Below are 16353 nucleotides of genomic sequence, written 5' to 3'. Positions count from 1 at the left end.
TTTAGAAAGTTTGGGTTTAGATTGCATAAAGCCTGCCCTTTTCATGTTCCTTGGGGAATGTACTGATTTTTCTACTTGTAGCAAAAACTATTCTTAAATCAGCTGGTTCTGGCTAACCAGAGATTGAATACTGGACTAGATGGTCTGAGCCAGTATAGCAATTCCTATATTACTGTACTTTTTTTAAAAATAACCACGTTCTAGAACATATTGTGCCCTAGGATCATGTTTATAACTTGTCAGGAGAGGGGATCATGTGCTAATCGGATTTTTTAAAAATAAGGACAAAATGGAGAGAGGAATTGGAACAGAATGAGTAGGAAATGAATGGAGGAATGAAGGAACAGTGTGTCTACGTGGCAAAAAAGCCGCATGGCAGCAAATCTCAGAGCCCAGCACTACAGCCTTGGGCTTGCGCTATGCTGCTAAAAATAGCCATGTAGCCATTTGGGCTTGGGCTCTGAATCTTGGGGAGAAAGGGGCTTTCAGAGTCTGAGGCTGAGCCTGAATGTCTAGAGTTATCCTTAGCACCATAGCCTGAACCTCAGTCTAGAGCCCTGGGCTCAGACTCACTGCTGTTTTGTTTTGTTGCTCTGTGTGGATGTACCCAAAAGAGAACTTAACACTCAGCAGGTTAGTGAAACGTATTGTGTTGTTACTTTTTACATTTTATTCTATTTCTGTGGGAAATGGCCAAGAGCGCTGTCCATTTTCAGAGCAGAAATACAGGTGATGTTTGCAGAATGTTGTTGACAGCAGGACTCTGGTCAAATTGCTGTTAACTTTTTGGCATGTATTGGAGCTAGATCAAGAACTAAGTGCCAGCCCATAGCAGAACGCATTCCCCTTCAAAACCTGTCAAACCATAACACTACTGCATGCTTACTTCAAGTTGGAGAGGCTCTGCTGTTTTGTAGCTTGTAAATGAGATTTAACATGACCAAAACATTTTTCATTACAGTTCTTTATACTATTTCTTGTTGAAAGAGCTCAGCCAGATGGATCAGGTTCCAAAAGAATAAAAAGTCACTCTGGCATTCATACACTCCCACAGATGATAAATAATTAGATACATTACATTTATAAATCCCAAGTAGATTTGTAATTACAAAAAGTAAACTCAGTGTTGGTTCAGAAGTTCTTCACTTTGTACTTTCTCGCAAAAGATACTTCCTTTTCCTGATGTGTTCACTTGACATCAAGTGTTATAAGATAAGAATGTTGCATCATGGACTATAACTCTATGTAGCTATAGTTTTGTCACTTTACAGCCATCACAAATATACTTTCCAATTTTGCGAACAGGTTCACAAACTTTTTACACAAGGTGGATTTATAGGTGGATGTACCCAACACTTTCTCTTTTTGTACATGATTCATAGCTTCCTTTCTGCAACTTGAGATGGAAATCTGTTTACAGTGTCTTCCTTTGGATCTGCAAATACAGCAAAACTATTCTATGAAACCTTTCAACACATGGTATAGTCTGTGTGTCTAGTGGACTGGGCATCAGTAACTTTATTTGTTAGCAATAGAACTCAGATCTTTTATTTCACTGTATCATTGTCATTTAATCACTCTGGGCCTTAAGTTTCCTCATCTGTAAAATGGGGAAGTTATTTAAGATCCTTAGATGAAAGTCTTAAGATAAGCAGTTGAATAATACTTGGCACTTAAGAAATGCTAAATCTGTCAGATCCGTCTCATATTTCTTCTCGGTATTCCATGAGCTATGATACAATGGCCTTGTCATTGAGTAATGTTTCAGTTGCAAATAAATGTACTCAATAGCCTTGTGATTTCCTTTAATGTAGAAAGTAGCAACTCAGTATTAAAGAAGGACTATCAATGCAGCACCTACTAAGAATGGACTAGAATGTTAAAAGATAGAAATATTTGTGCTTAAAATTAAGTGTTTGCAGGATCAGGGACTAACAGCGCAAATAATACATTTTACCTTATTAGCATAGGTGTATTTAACATTAGAAAATAATACACATTATTTATAATAGTGCAATAACTCCTGCGTGAGAGAATTATCCTGTACTCCAATATATTTTCTCATTCCATGCCTATAATCCATTTGATAAAAATACTATTTAAAACTAGGCCTCAAGGGTTCAGAAAGAACAGAAGCTCTATCCACCTACTCTCAAAACAGCTGTTTTTAAATTAAGTATTAAAACAACATCTGTATGAGGTTAATAGAAAGGAGGAAATACTATGAACTGGATCAAAAGCTCATTCAAGTTGCTGGAAAAACTCCTACTGAATTCAGTTGACTTTGGGATTAGGCCCTGTAAGAATATCACAATTAAAGTCTCCGTGGTAACATTTTAAAGCTGCAAAATTTGTTGCTGCATGACTTAAATGTGCTTTCTTCCAACACAGAAAATGAGTCAACTGAATGGTGATCTGTGGAGGAATGTTACTGTTTGTTAGTGCTGCAGAAGTAAAAATTAAACCACTAAAACTAATCAAACACAGGAGATGCATCAAACTGCCACTTGTAACCATTTCCATCTGTTTTTCAGATTTTTTTAACTGTTGCTATCTAATTACGATTTATTTTTAGTATGAATTAAAAATAGCACTCAAGTGAATTACATCTTAACCATTCATGAATGGAAAAAGTGTGACTTTTCTCAAGTATTTATCTGGTGATTTCTTATTTAATCACAGACCCATCTCTGATTAACTACTGAGTTATGATAGCTGGCAACACAACAATTTTACATCTATTTTCTTTTTTCTATATTACTGATGTATTTGGATTAACACTGGAGAGCTACAGTACAACCAAGCATCCCAACTAGTGCAGGCATTTTATTAACATTTTCTTTTAAACTTTTCTTTTGTCATTACATTTCATATCAGAAATAACTTTTTATCCCCTCAGGCAAATGAAATGTTGTTCAGTGGAAGGAAGTTGACTGCGCAGGAAGCTTGTGCAAAAGGATTGGTATCTCAAGTGTTTTGGCCGGGAACATTCACACAGGAAGTAATGGTTCGAATTAAGGAACTTGTCACATGTAATTCAGTTGTAAGTTTCATTTTATTTTCTTCCATTTTATAAATAGATTAATAATGAACTACATCATTCACTCATCTTTCTAGAAACAATTCGCAAGGAGTACTTGAGATAAATTATGTAGATTGGAGCACAGAGTTTTAATACCAAATTCCAATATTCTCATTAAAGAATAAAGAGGTCAAGGAGAGAGAAACCTCTCAAATTATCACAGGCTGAATAGATTCTAGGATTAAGAACACAAGGCAAAATCTAAGTTATTAACTACACGTAAAAAGAGAATAATACTAGCTAACTCCAAATTAAAAATTGAAATAGCTGCCATAAGAACTAAGCAGAAATACAGAAATTAATGGCAGGTGTATCTGAGGGTGGGGGTAGGGGTGGAGAGGAAGAGAAGAGTCTTTGCTTTAACACCACACTGTGGCTAACTCCTCTGTGTTTAACAGTAGCAATAGTGTCGTCAATAAAATCTGTCAAAAAACAAACTACACTGAAGTTTCCAAATTTGGATAGAAAATAATCCATGATTTTTCCTTCATCTCAACAGCTGGCTATAAATACTAATAAAACCAGGGTGGGGGAGGAGAATTTTTTAACCATCTTTAAGTACTAACAGTTTCAGTCCCTTAATTGCATACCTGCTCAAAGTAGCTTTTGGGGTCAGCACTTCATTTGCCCTAGAAAGAAAGAACAGACTCCACCACTTTCACATCAAAGACCCACTTACACAATGTAACTTAAATATTTACAAACATTTTATCACATATCAAAAGACTATTCTAAATATACCTGTACATAAGAATCACGAGTATAAAATTCTTGACATTCCATTAAATTAGGTTAAACTCACAGAGATACACATAGTAAGAAGATACAGAAGCCTTCCTGCTCCTGTACACAGGTGGCAGTTTCACACCTGTCAGCTGGAGTTTTACCAAAATGTAAAGTATATTTTAAACTCCTAGATCGTCACAATCTTCACAACAAATCAACATCAGTTTCTGCTCTTATGAAGTCTTTGTTTTCGGAGAAGGACGGATGAATAGTCTAAAAATCATCAACTTTAGCATTTAAAAGCAGCCTATGGAATTTGAATTAAAAATAAAAAAAGCTGTTTTTTAGATTTAAGGTCTACCAGGTTATAATTCGGACAATCCTGGAAAACACAGTGTTGTGATCAGAATTCACCAAGTTGTTATAATGACTTCTATCCCTTTTAATACCAGCTACAAAGTCTTATTTTTATGGTAACAGGGTAATCTTGAAACCCGTCAAGTTTTTCATTTATTTGGTTCATTCTCAAATATTTCCACTTTGATCTGGCAGAGAATGAAGAAGCTCCTGTATTACTTTATGGAAAAGTAACTGCTCGATGTGGGACATATTGTCCCCTAGATTCATGTGCATAATTTCTCTTAGCAATATTGGGATTTGCCCACATATAGGAATAGGTGACTATTCCACTTTACTAACCAACATTTAGCACACAGATTACTAATATCATTTGTGGTTTTTGTGCTACAGGTGCTTGAAGAATCCAAAGCTTTAGTCCGTAATATCATGAAGGTGGACTTAGAACAAGCAAATGACAAGGAGTGTGAAGCTTTAAAGAAAATCTGGGGCTCTGCACAAGGGATGGACTCTATGTTAAAATACCTGCAAAGGAAAATAGATGAGTTCTGATGAGATGTGCACTGACACTGGAGTTGTATTTACCTGGACATATGGGGCATAAAAATGCCCCAATTTTATTTTGTTACTAAGTCACCCATAGCTCAAAGCTTGGGGATGGGATTGGAAAGACCCTCACACTTATTGTCAAGGGGTTGTAAAGTACTGTATCTTAAAAAAGAAACGAACAAAAAAACTCTCCCTATATAGATATATATATAGATATATATATCTTTATATACACAAACTAAAAATTATAATGGAGTGCACTACCAAACATCTCTTTGAGGCTCTAGTTTTTGTTATCATTGGCTAGTACTGTATCAGAAAGAATGGGGGGGGGGGGGAGAGAGTGAATTGTGTTGTATTATTTTCTGTGTGGCAGGGAAGTCTGAATAATGCTTTCCCCCTTCACTAAAATACAGAATTGAAACGGGTATTAGCCAGCCCCTATTTTCACAGCCCAACAAGTGGCTTAAGATAAGGCATTGTCTTGATCTCAGAAGAAGGTTGAAATACCTCAACTAATGAATGGAATATTCTAAATTTTTTTTGTTTGACAATAAAACCCTATAATGAAAGATTTAATTAGATAAATATCCCAAAAAGAGTGTGCTCAGGAGCTATGCTAAGAAAACACTCAACCCCTTTTTTGCGGGGGGAACATGTCTAATGCTTACCTAGATAGCATAAAGAAACCACTGTCTCTTGGGGGGGAAAAAGCTTGTTTTGCAGTATTAGTGAATCACTGAATATCTTATGTATATGAATATCCTAAGTTATAAGTTAGTTTTAGTGTTCTTTAAATAGTTTGATTTTTTTTTTAATAACTACATAAGTGCTTCTGTTGCTGGGTGAGAATACTACTTTATACACAGTATGTTTTTTTCTATTTGCTGGATTAATTGATGTATTACACCAAAAATGCATTTTAGGTTCACTTAGAATATATTTTATTTAAATAAGTTAAAATTCTTTTGGCACACTATTACATACAAAAACTCCTTTTATAAAAAAAACCTACCTTATATTAGATGTTTAATGTTCTTTGTCAATGCTTTTTTATTATTTTAAATATACACTATATATACACAATATGGTGTAAAAGAGTGCCCTGTGTAAATAGACCTATTTTGCATTCCTTTCAGGACTGGTTACTGATTCCTGACTGCAGATATCTACTATTACTAGGGTATCTGTGCTTGCAATCTTATTGAATGTATTATGAAGAATGAAAAATCAAACCTTATTTTTGTACAGTTTTGAAGTTTATACTTGGAACTGACCACCTCCCTTCCTGGTGGAGAGCTGTACACTATGTAAATTGCTTTTACCTTGGATTGGTACAGTATTTTTGCATCTGTGGGACCTACTTTTGTTCTAGTAGTTTGAACTATATATAAACTGTACAATCTGTAAAGTTTTTATAGAATAAATATTCAGCTGTGAAAATTGGTTAAAATAAAACTAATATTTCTTAACACATTTTAAATGGGTTTCTCTCTGTCCTCTTTTTCAAATATCAGCTTCCAAGATAAAGGAATCTCCCATCTTTAGCAAACCCTGTAAGTGATGGTATTACAGCAATGAAAGTTTAATGCTTTAATCTATTACAGTTTCCCCACACTGTCAAGTGGAAAGTGGAGTCTCTGCTGTAAACCATTCTGCTAGAATAGCTTCATGTATTCTGTTTTCCCTCTATCTCCAAAAGACTAATCTGTTTATGGTTGGGTCTCCTCCTGGGCATTTCAAAAGGGTAGAATACAGTTTTTCCCACTAGTTCTACAAACCAGTAACTGAAATTTGTTTGGAGGTGATCATATTGAAGGGAGAGAAGAAACCCAGCATGCTAGACCAGATTCTGATTTATAGAATTTCAGCCAGATACTCATTACACCCCTCTGTCATTCTAAATAAGCCTTAAGGTGGGTATATATTGCATCTCTATGCTCCTTTATGCTGCCATGGCATTGTAGAGGGGCCTTAATGTAAATAAGGATCAGGTCATTAATTCTTCCAATATGCTCACAGGCGATTCAAATGGAAAGGAATCCCACTTTTGCTACACCATAGTAATCAAACAAACTCAACCTCACCTGGACATGGTGACCGACCTGGCAACATCCTGTATGCCCACGCGCACACATTCTCGCCAAGCTGCCTGCAGAACTTTATCTAAACATGCTGGTCACATGTACAACCCCTTTCACATACGTAGGATTACAAACCTGACCCTTTGTTCTGTGGGATGCTCCTCTAACTTTCATAATATTCTGACCACGTGTCACTTTTAAGAGCCACAAGAAAATGAACAATCAGATAATGTGACCCATAAAAGAAAACCCTGAAATTGAGATGTGATTAAAATAATTAAAGTGAGATTAAATTGATGCTCAAATCTAGCTCGCCAAGATGTGTTTGGGGATTAATGGGTTCTGGCTATTATGCGGTTTGTTTATAAACAGCAGGGACTCTATCCCAGTCGTTCATACTATATGTAACTCTGACAATTCCTACTCAATGTCACAAGCAGCACCTACATATAAACTGTCAAGGGTCAGCAAAAACATGCTTTTATACTTTGAGATAACACTGTTGCCTATATACCAAACTATCTAGAGAAAAAGCTGTCTCTGCTAGGCTGATTCTTCTCTCCCTTCAAAGTCAAGAGAAACTCCATTAAAACCTGTGGGGTTACGCTGATGTAAAACTTGGGAGAGAATGGAGACTCTGATGCAATGTATCTCCCACATTCTAACATTGAGATGTAGATTTCTCTCTCTGTATGTGTATGTATTGGCTAGTGCACTAAATTTGAAGTTTGCCTGTGTACATATTTGTCAGTAACTTTTTTAAAAAATACTTGCAAAAACCTATGGGTCTAATAAGTTTTGAATGTGCAAATGTTAACACCTGCACACATATATGTGCATGTGTGGGCAGAAGCTGAGCACTGCAGATTTACTCCAACAAATTATTACAAAAAATGGAATTTGATACACAATTTCATGAAGGTTAGCTTTTAAAAAAAAGATTGCAAATTAATAATTTGGGGAAAGTTACAGCTTAGAAATAGGTTTTTTCCCTCTTTTGTGCATTTGCCTCCAAATCAAAAGCTTGTAGGTACTTACACACCTTGAGCTTTTCCTCCTTGGGCTATAGAATGAGTGCCTCAATTATTAAATGAATGTAAAGTCAAAGTCATATCCAGCAAAGCAGCACACCTCTTTTCCCACTTGTTTAATAACACTCAGAGGGGGTTTGACATAGACACTTCAAGGCATGTGTTTTTTCAGAAGTATCACTGGTTCCTCACAAAACTGGACTGGTGCTCAAAGTGTGGATCAATTTAGGAGGCATCTCAGCACAGTAAGTCTGGGGCCTCTTTTCCTGCAGAACCTCTCTCATCCCGTTAGGAGTTCACCAGAAACACCTGTGTTTCTTTGAGAGCATTTTCAGTAGTGAGTGAGTTTTCTAGCCTTCTGCAAGAATTATTTGTTTGCAAAGAGACATGTGCAAGGTTAGTTTTCCAGCCAATATTTCCCAACAGGTATTTGAATTTAAGTTGGCCTAATCTAGAGTTGTACCTTTAACTATTCTGAAAAATCTCTACCTTGGCTTATTTCCCAGCAGATCTCCAAAGCAAATCATTCAGGAACCCATGCCATCTAATAAAGCTGATCAAAGCAGAGTTTGTTCTCCTATGTAAGAAACAGTGAACTGGTAGCTGTGAGGACAGAGACATCCTCCTAGTTCCCATAAACCAGGTATAGAGTGTAAAAAGTGACCCAAGACATTTTAAATCTGTTTTCTCCATGCATTCCTCTTTTGGTAATGATGCCTTCTTTTTCTAGCATACGTTTTACCTATTTTTGTAAAGCTGTGTATGCATTTACAGTGGTAGAAAATCTCAAACAACTTACCTGAGTCTGAAGCTTCAGATTTAGCTTCTAAGGGCCACACTCAGGTTTTGCTTCACTCCCAGTGAACTACAGAAAGAATAGTTATGTAGCTTGCAGTAACTGCTGTTCTTGAGATGTTTTGCTCACTTCAGATGTGCATATACCTCATGCACATCGAGATTGGAGTCTCTGTACATGAGTGTCCCTTGGGCCAAACTTGCTCCCTCCACTCCTCCCATAACTGCTACCTGAGGGCATGAAAGGCAGAGTGGCTCAACAGTCCCTTGAGTCCCTCTGAAATTCTGAATTTCAACAAACAAGCAAAGAATGGGGATGGAGGGCAGGTCATGGTATCCCCACTGACAACATCTCAAAGAACCACGATTACTGCAAAGGTAAGTAACTTTTTGTTGTTGTTTGGATCCCACTCTAGGTGACGGGAAAGCAGGTGGCAGTCAGGTAGGTGGGATTGAAGAGTCTTATCAGCCACTAATTAACTACTGACATACTTTGTCACCATCCTGAATATATACTTGTTCAGTCTTCTCAGGATAAAGCTCTGCTTTTTCTTTGGAATAAGGAAATATGGGAAGTAGAAATCATTCTCTGAATTGCAGAGGTACCTTCTCTAGGGTTCCTTTTCAGTTTATCAAGATAAGGTTTGGGAATGGCTCTAGTATGGCCATCACATTGCAGCATAGTAGTGACTGAAAAGAAGTGGTCTCTTTTGTGAGAATATGGGTCTCTTTTTCTAAGGATGATCACTGTTCTTTGTTTGGTCTGAGAATGGTACCAGAAGGACTTCCATCTTGAGGCCAGGATATCAATGTTTAGTGATCCCAAAGTAGCCCTAGAGTCTCTTAATGAACGTAGGGCCTCTTCTGTGTGGCTACCTAATAGGTCATTGTTCTCAAGGGGTAGATCTTCTGTAGTATTTTGTACCTTGGTGGAGCTACCCCATGCCTGAAGCCAGGAAGCCCTCCTTGCTGTGATGTTTGGTAATTCAAGATGTGTAGCTGGAGTGAAGCAGGGAGTAAACTTTCATCCCAGAGATCCAGCTTTTTAGGGTCTTTATCTCAGAGAGTAGCTTTTGATGGACAAGGCTGTCCAGCTTTCTCCTGGATTGTAGAGACCAGCAGAGCTCCACGCAATGTGTGTAGATGCCCTTCTGTAGCATTTGATCTGTTTTACGCTTGCTTGCTAGTGAGCAAGGATAGTAGGGGTCTGCCAAAGGTTGTTAGCTGGCTCCAAATTGTCTTCATTAATAGGTATTGCTAACCTTCCCAGAGCAGAAGATATCAAGTTATTTATGGGCCTCCTTGATCAGTGAGGTCTACATCTCCAGTGTGTCAGTAAGTTGTGAGACCAGCTCCTGAAAGGCTCTGAAACCATCCAGCACTTGTAGCAGAGGGGAAAGATGTAGATAGGGTTGTTTTGGTTTTGGAGTTGGGGTGGAGGGTGTTTAATAAAAGTAAGGAAAAGTTGTAAGAAAAAAAACAAGATGGGGATATATAGGGAATTCACCCTAGCTATGAAAATTTATAGCAAAGTGCTAAGGGGTAGCAGATAGACACACTCTGGCTCTCTCTCACTACCACATGTACAGGGAATTAAGGGACAGTTGCAGCTGCCTTTTATATCCACAGGGGGCAGGTATGGCTCAACTTCATACCTGTTCAAAGATTCACATCTTGTCTGCGTGAGGCTCATGCACATCTAGAATAGGATCCACACCACTGCTTGCACTGGCTTTTTGTTCCATAACCCAACCCCCTCCTCTCGTGCAACAATGTAGGGGCCAGCTACAATCTAGCCCTTAAGACAGGGGGTTTCTTTTGTTGGGGGTACAGAAGAGGGGAGTTAGTAGATACCAACAAGCGATGCTGTGGATTGAACCAAAAAAACCTCATGCCATTTTTGAATTACGGTCTGCCTGTCAACACAGACTCAACAGCGTGCCTCACTGCTATGGGGACAGCATAAATCCTAGAGACTGGGGGCACTGTATTACAGAAATCAAAGCTGGCTCAACTCAGCATTGGACTTTGCCTAATGCACCACTGAGCAGATGATGCAGGAGCAGGACAATATTCCAGAGCAGCTGTTGCCACCATCCATAACCAACACAGGAGTAAGGGCTAGAGGCGGCAGGTCACCATTCTCCTTCTGTCTAGGACTGTCATGTCCTTAATGCATTCATTCAGTCCTCTAATGTGCATGATCTATACAACCCCAAGCACTTTGATCAATAATTTCTTAGGGTTGGGCGATAAATGAAGCGGAGCCAGCACCTCCAAGAGAGAAGACTGTCCGCTCCCCACTACATTTTTGTTTTTTAAAGCAAGATACCTAGCATCTGCATTCCTTGAGCCCCAGGGCCTGCACAAGCACTCCACAGGTCATGAATTTGGTTCCTTTAATCTTTCTTGCTTTAGGGAATTTCAGCTCCTGGGCACAAGTTTCCAGATCCCTGAAAGATTGGGCTTATAACATATGCGGTTTGTCTCGCAGCAGGACTGTTTTCAGTATCTCAAAGAGGATGCTAAAAGATCCTTACGATTGTGATTTCATAAAGAGCAGAGCTAGGCCTAGACTTGGCCTGTATCCATATTTGGACAGCTCATAAAAGTCTATTCCGGGAAACAAGCAAACACTTAAACCCAAATGAAAGGCGCAGCTGGCACAAGAAGTCATGTTTTCCCCACAAAACAATTGTAGCACAGGTTGTACCTGCAGTGCACATTCCCTACAATGTGCCTCCAACTGGACCAAGTCGAGGATATGAGGCAGGTTAGTTTAAACACCCATTAAATTCTTGTCTTTCTCTGCAAGTAAAGTGAATGGTTATCAGCACTTTTGTTTTTAAACATTCTCCTCACCTCTGCCTCTGTTGCAGCAGATGTCAGTGTGTTTAATGCATAAGTGTATCTGTCAGAGCCTGAGGCTCATACACAAGTTGGGGAGCGAGAGGACAATGCACATGCTGTGAATGTCATTTCAGCCAGATAGCTATCCTTATTACAAGGGACAAAATAAGATTGCAGGGGAGTGCCCCACAGTTAGGGAGATAACCCAATTAAAGACTTTTAGTTGTAGTGGTTGCTGATTCCTTGAAGCAACTCAATGCCACTTGAAGGTAGAAAGATGACTAATCTAAAAGTACATAATATTTAGCATGAAAATCCTATCCAGATAAGATCTACTCCCTCAGAGAAATTCTTCTAACAATTTCTGGGTTAAGGCAATGTTCCCAAACAAACAAATACATGTATTTCCATGGATGAGCCATCCAGGAGTAGGTTGGACACAGAACTAAAAAATGATTTCATGAACAAGGGTATGTTGGCTTTAGTGAGAAAAGTGGATGTGCAAGCCCCACAGTACGTGTGAGTCTATGTTTTATTTAAAACGGAAGAGGGAGAAGCACAGCACACCTTTTTCTGTATAAAGGCATGATGAACAACAATCACCACGTAAAGCACCTTGCACTCCACCTATGGACAGACCTGTAATATCCTGAAGTGTACCCATCACATTTTTTGCTGGTTGCACATAAAGTAATTTTTAGACCATACAAATTGATCAGTGTCACAACATTAATAGACTGACTCAAGCTCAGAATGAAAGTAAAAATATACCCCTTATCAATTCCTCAGGTATCAGCTTGAGTAAATAGCTGGATTTTACACTGTACCTTGTGGTTAACAGATTAAGAGCATCAGGCCCCTGAGGAAGACTAATTCTCTGGTAAAAGTGGCTGCCTGCCATCATCACAGCCACCTCTATTGACACTTAGCGAGAGAACATCAGATGAGCCAGCCATCAGTGGTTTCTCCTGTTGCTAGAACTTATACATATTATAGAGAAGTGATTCCAAATGTGTGGGTCACAACCTCTTGGAGGGTTGTGGTGGATCAAAAAAGAGAACACCGTTTTTTCAAAAATGGGATTTTATCTATTCTAAAAAAGTTTCCCAGCCCCTACTTCAATCAGATATATTTCTTGTGTTCTGGAAAACAGGTACATGGTGTAATCAAACAGTGGTGGTGCAAGAGAATACACTAAGTGACACGCTAACCAAAAAGAGCTGGTGACATGAACATTACAAGAGCTCTACTGAACTGGATAACTGTAGTCTCCATCATCCCTAAAATAAGAGGACTCTGTTAGTTTCACAGTCACATCCCCCCTCTTACTAGCTTTTTATTAGCCATTGAAAGCACCAATTACATCGTTACTAGAGAATCATGCTGAGCAGTATGACAGGAAAAGAGGATTGGAAGCTACCCTGCAGGAGAATAAAGCTCCCTTTTGTTGGGATGGACATGACTGGTTCAGGGATGTGCCACTTTTCACAACCCTATGCTAGCTTTCTGAATTTGGCCATTGTTTGATAGATATTTATAAAAATGTAAGCATCCATAATGGGTTTTCATGCATTTGGACATTCAAAGGAGCCTAGAGGGGTATGAGCAGCTATCCACTGAAACCTACTGGAAATCTCATGAGAGGGAAAGCAGAACTACACAAGCAAGCCTGTCACAAAGCTTTATAAAACTGTTAAAAACAAGTTGTCAACATCATGTCACAAGTAAATATCCTGAAATCAAACTCTAAGTAAGTTCTCAACCAGCATTTTTCTTACTTTGCCTACCTGTGAATTTCACTTATCACTGATGAAAATATTTTGTCAGTTTCTGTGTGTGGTGAAATAAACATTTACTGATAATTTAATTCTTTCCAGTCCAATTATAACAATACCTCCTTGTTTGGGTTTCTCTACACTTAAAATGAGTGGCATTTTAAAATATCTTAACTAAAAACTTCTTAAATACCACTTAGGGATAACCATAACCTGTTCATACTTAAAAATTTAAAAAAAAAAAACACAAAACAAAACAAAAAACAACTATGGCTGACTGTGTCTACACTAAGTGCTAATTAAAATATGTTTAGTTAGCACTAGAACTGGTTTGATTTCTCAGTGCAAAAAGAATTAACTTTTCACACAACTTGTGAAAAATCCATCATTTAAACATTTCAAAGCCTGAAGATGACAGGAGGAAAAAAGTTTTTTTCCCTCTCCTTTTTATAAAACCAGCTCTAGTTAACACATCTTAAAGTGCCACTCTGTTTCCCAGGATAGGCAAACTCTTCAGTTATATTCCCCACAAGCAGAACTGGTCCAGCAACAAGCCCAGTAACTCTGAGTAAAACTGACTGAAATTCAGTCAAATATCTGGTGTTTGTTCCTCTAGACAATTCTGAGCCTACAGAAATAGTAATCAATCTATGGCTCTGTACCAGGGAGGATACAAATCAGCTTTTTTAAAATTTAGTCACTTTTCTTCTTAAAAATAAACCTGTTTACCATGAAATCTGAATTTAATATAAAATATTTTAAGGCCTAAACTATTTATAATCTCTTAAAATATTTAATTTAAATCTGCTGGGTCCATAAGCCTCTATCAAAAACGGAGTTAAAGGCTGCTTTTCTCTATAAAGAAAGGATTAGGAGGAAGACATCTAATTTTTGAGGTCTAGGTTTACAAACATGACACAATATGCCATTTACTGTATTAAGGGCTGGACCCTGTGGCATGTGCGACCCAGACTCCGATTACAGGAAATACCACCATGTATCTCATCAGGATCATCTACTGAGACCACCTGGGTGGTCTCATACTCCTAGTTTATAGCTTCTCCCTAGCTGAACTCTGATTGGCTCAGTTCTCAAAATTATGAATATTTTTTACTCCACCCACCATGGACACTTACTCTCCAGTTTACGCAAAAACACTGAGCTGTCAAGTAACTACCCGCTTTACTCCTGGATGGTTCTGAGCCCTTCAAGTAAATGGCCTTGCATGTGTACATAGAGATACAAACAAACAGAAATCCATGAGTTTCCTCCCCTCTCTCTCTAAATGAATGAAGTACTGCCCTGCAAAAGGCATGGGGGTTACAGGAGCAGGAGTCTTGGATTGCTGTTTGTTCTTTTGTTTTTCTGGGGGCAGGAGAGTTACACACCCAGGGAGAAGGAGCAGAGAGTGTGCAACCAGAAAGAGGCAATACTTGTATCAAAGCAGGGCACTGTGGGAAGAAGGGATAGCATTCGTCACAGTGCAGCCACTAGTGTTGACTTCAACACCTGGGGACTTCCCTGGCTGCAGGTCATAAAAAGATCCTATTTGGGAATATTATTAAGAAATTCCTGTGAGGAGTAAAAAAAAAAAAAAAAAGGAACGTGTCAAATGTAAACACTGCAACAAAAATACATCAGGGCTGGTCGTCAGAATGAAATACCATGAAGAAAAACGCTCCTCAGAAGGCAACAGTTTTGACAATGACAACGTGGACATGTCTGAACAATCTGGAACTGCTGGTTAGTAAATTTATCTTTGCACCATTCTTATGGACTGCCTTCCATGCCATACATTTGTGTTTTGGGGGGACTGCTTACAAAAAAGGCTAAGATTTTGGCATGGTCACGTAAAATCAGAATCTGTGACCAACTCATGGCCTTGCTTATGAATTTCAAAAATGTTTGTGCCCACAATATAATTGGCATGCTAGTTTGTTGTGGGAGCTTTTCTCAGTTACATTTTTACTGTTATGGCTACACTTTTGAAATGATTTTTTATTGCTCAGTATAAACAAACATCCAAGGTGAAGGTTTCCTCTTTAAAAGAAAAGTTGTATTAGGCATTTATGAATTTTAACTTTAAAAAAAATTTCTTCAAGTTGTTTGGTATCTCTCTAGAGATGGTTTAAATAGATTTAGATAATCCTTATGATTTATTATTTTCCCTATAAAACTGGGTTAAGAATAAACTATCATTTAAACTGTGGCACAAACAGCTGTAGTAGAATGAATCTTTCATTTACAATCTCTCTTTTTTTTTTTAAAGCAGTGCACTGACTAATAGTGAGTGAGAGTGACTTACCATTGTGTGTCAGAGTCCAGCTTATATATATGGGGTTATGAATGTCCATCATCTGCAATGTCTACGACTTCAGAGTCATCTGCAGGTTCCACCAGAAGTGCTGCAATTAAACATCAGGCAGTAAGTTACCTGTATTCAAAACACTTTCTTCATCATCATCCAGTATGAACTCATCCATGGTTTTAATCAGGACCAGTAAATTCCAGCAAGACTCCGCAAACAAAAAGATCCAATGGTTAATTTATGCAACAATTTCTCCCTTTTGTCTTGTTCAGAACAAACATTTAATTGACATGATTCAATCATTATGATCAGGCCACACTCCAACAACAGAGCATACATTGCTGGATACAGTGTATGAGGAGATTGAACAAATGTGCAAAAAGCATTGACGGGAAATTCATCAATCGGTATTGACCGAGCAACGAACACAGCGATCCAATAAGTGCTTGTGTGACAACAGAAGATGGGGTTGTCTATTTTACAGAAACAATTCATAAATCTGGAAACACTCACTGTGACACTTCCTCAAGGAACCGTAAGCCATTGTGTTAACCCTCAGCCTCACCAAGGGAGAGCTTTGCAGCTGCACTTCTTGGGGATGCAGACTCTTTCCCCTGGTGTGCTCACTTAACTCTTTTACACTTGATTGCTTTGTTTACCTCCTATGTAGGGCAACCAACTGATTAAAAAAATTAATTGCTATTAATCGTGCTGTTAAATAGAATACATAGAATGTTAAACAATAATAGAAAAACATCCAAAATATTTAATAAATTTCAATTGGTATTCTATTGTT

The 16353-nt window shown here is 38.1% G+C and overlaps 1 protein-coding gene across 1 annotated transcript in view; it reads left to right on the top strand.

Moving 5' to 3' along the window:
* The window catches only part of CDYL (chromodomain Y like), a 197641-nt gene extending 191444 nt beyond the window's left edge, over positions 1-6197 (top strand). The window contains exons 6-7 of the mRNA XM_048839767.2: positions 2900-3043; positions 4559-6197. Coding sequence (XP_048695724.1) covers positions 2900-3043; positions 4559-4717 — 303 coding nt within the window. The 3' untranslated portion in view covers positions 4718-6197. The remainder of the gene's footprint in view (positions 1-2899; positions 3044-4558) is intronic.
* The last annotated feature ends 10156 nt before the right edge of the window (positions 6198-16353 follow it).

This window comes from Caretta caretta, chromosome 2, assembly GCF_965140235.1.
Source record: "Caretta caretta isolate rCarCar2 chromosome 2, rCarCar1.hap1, whole genome shotgun sequence".
Lineage (NCBI taxonomy): Eukaryota > Metazoa > Chordata > Testudines > Cheloniidae > Caretta > Caretta caretta.
This window is presented reverse-complemented; position numbering and strand designations above follow the sequence as displayed.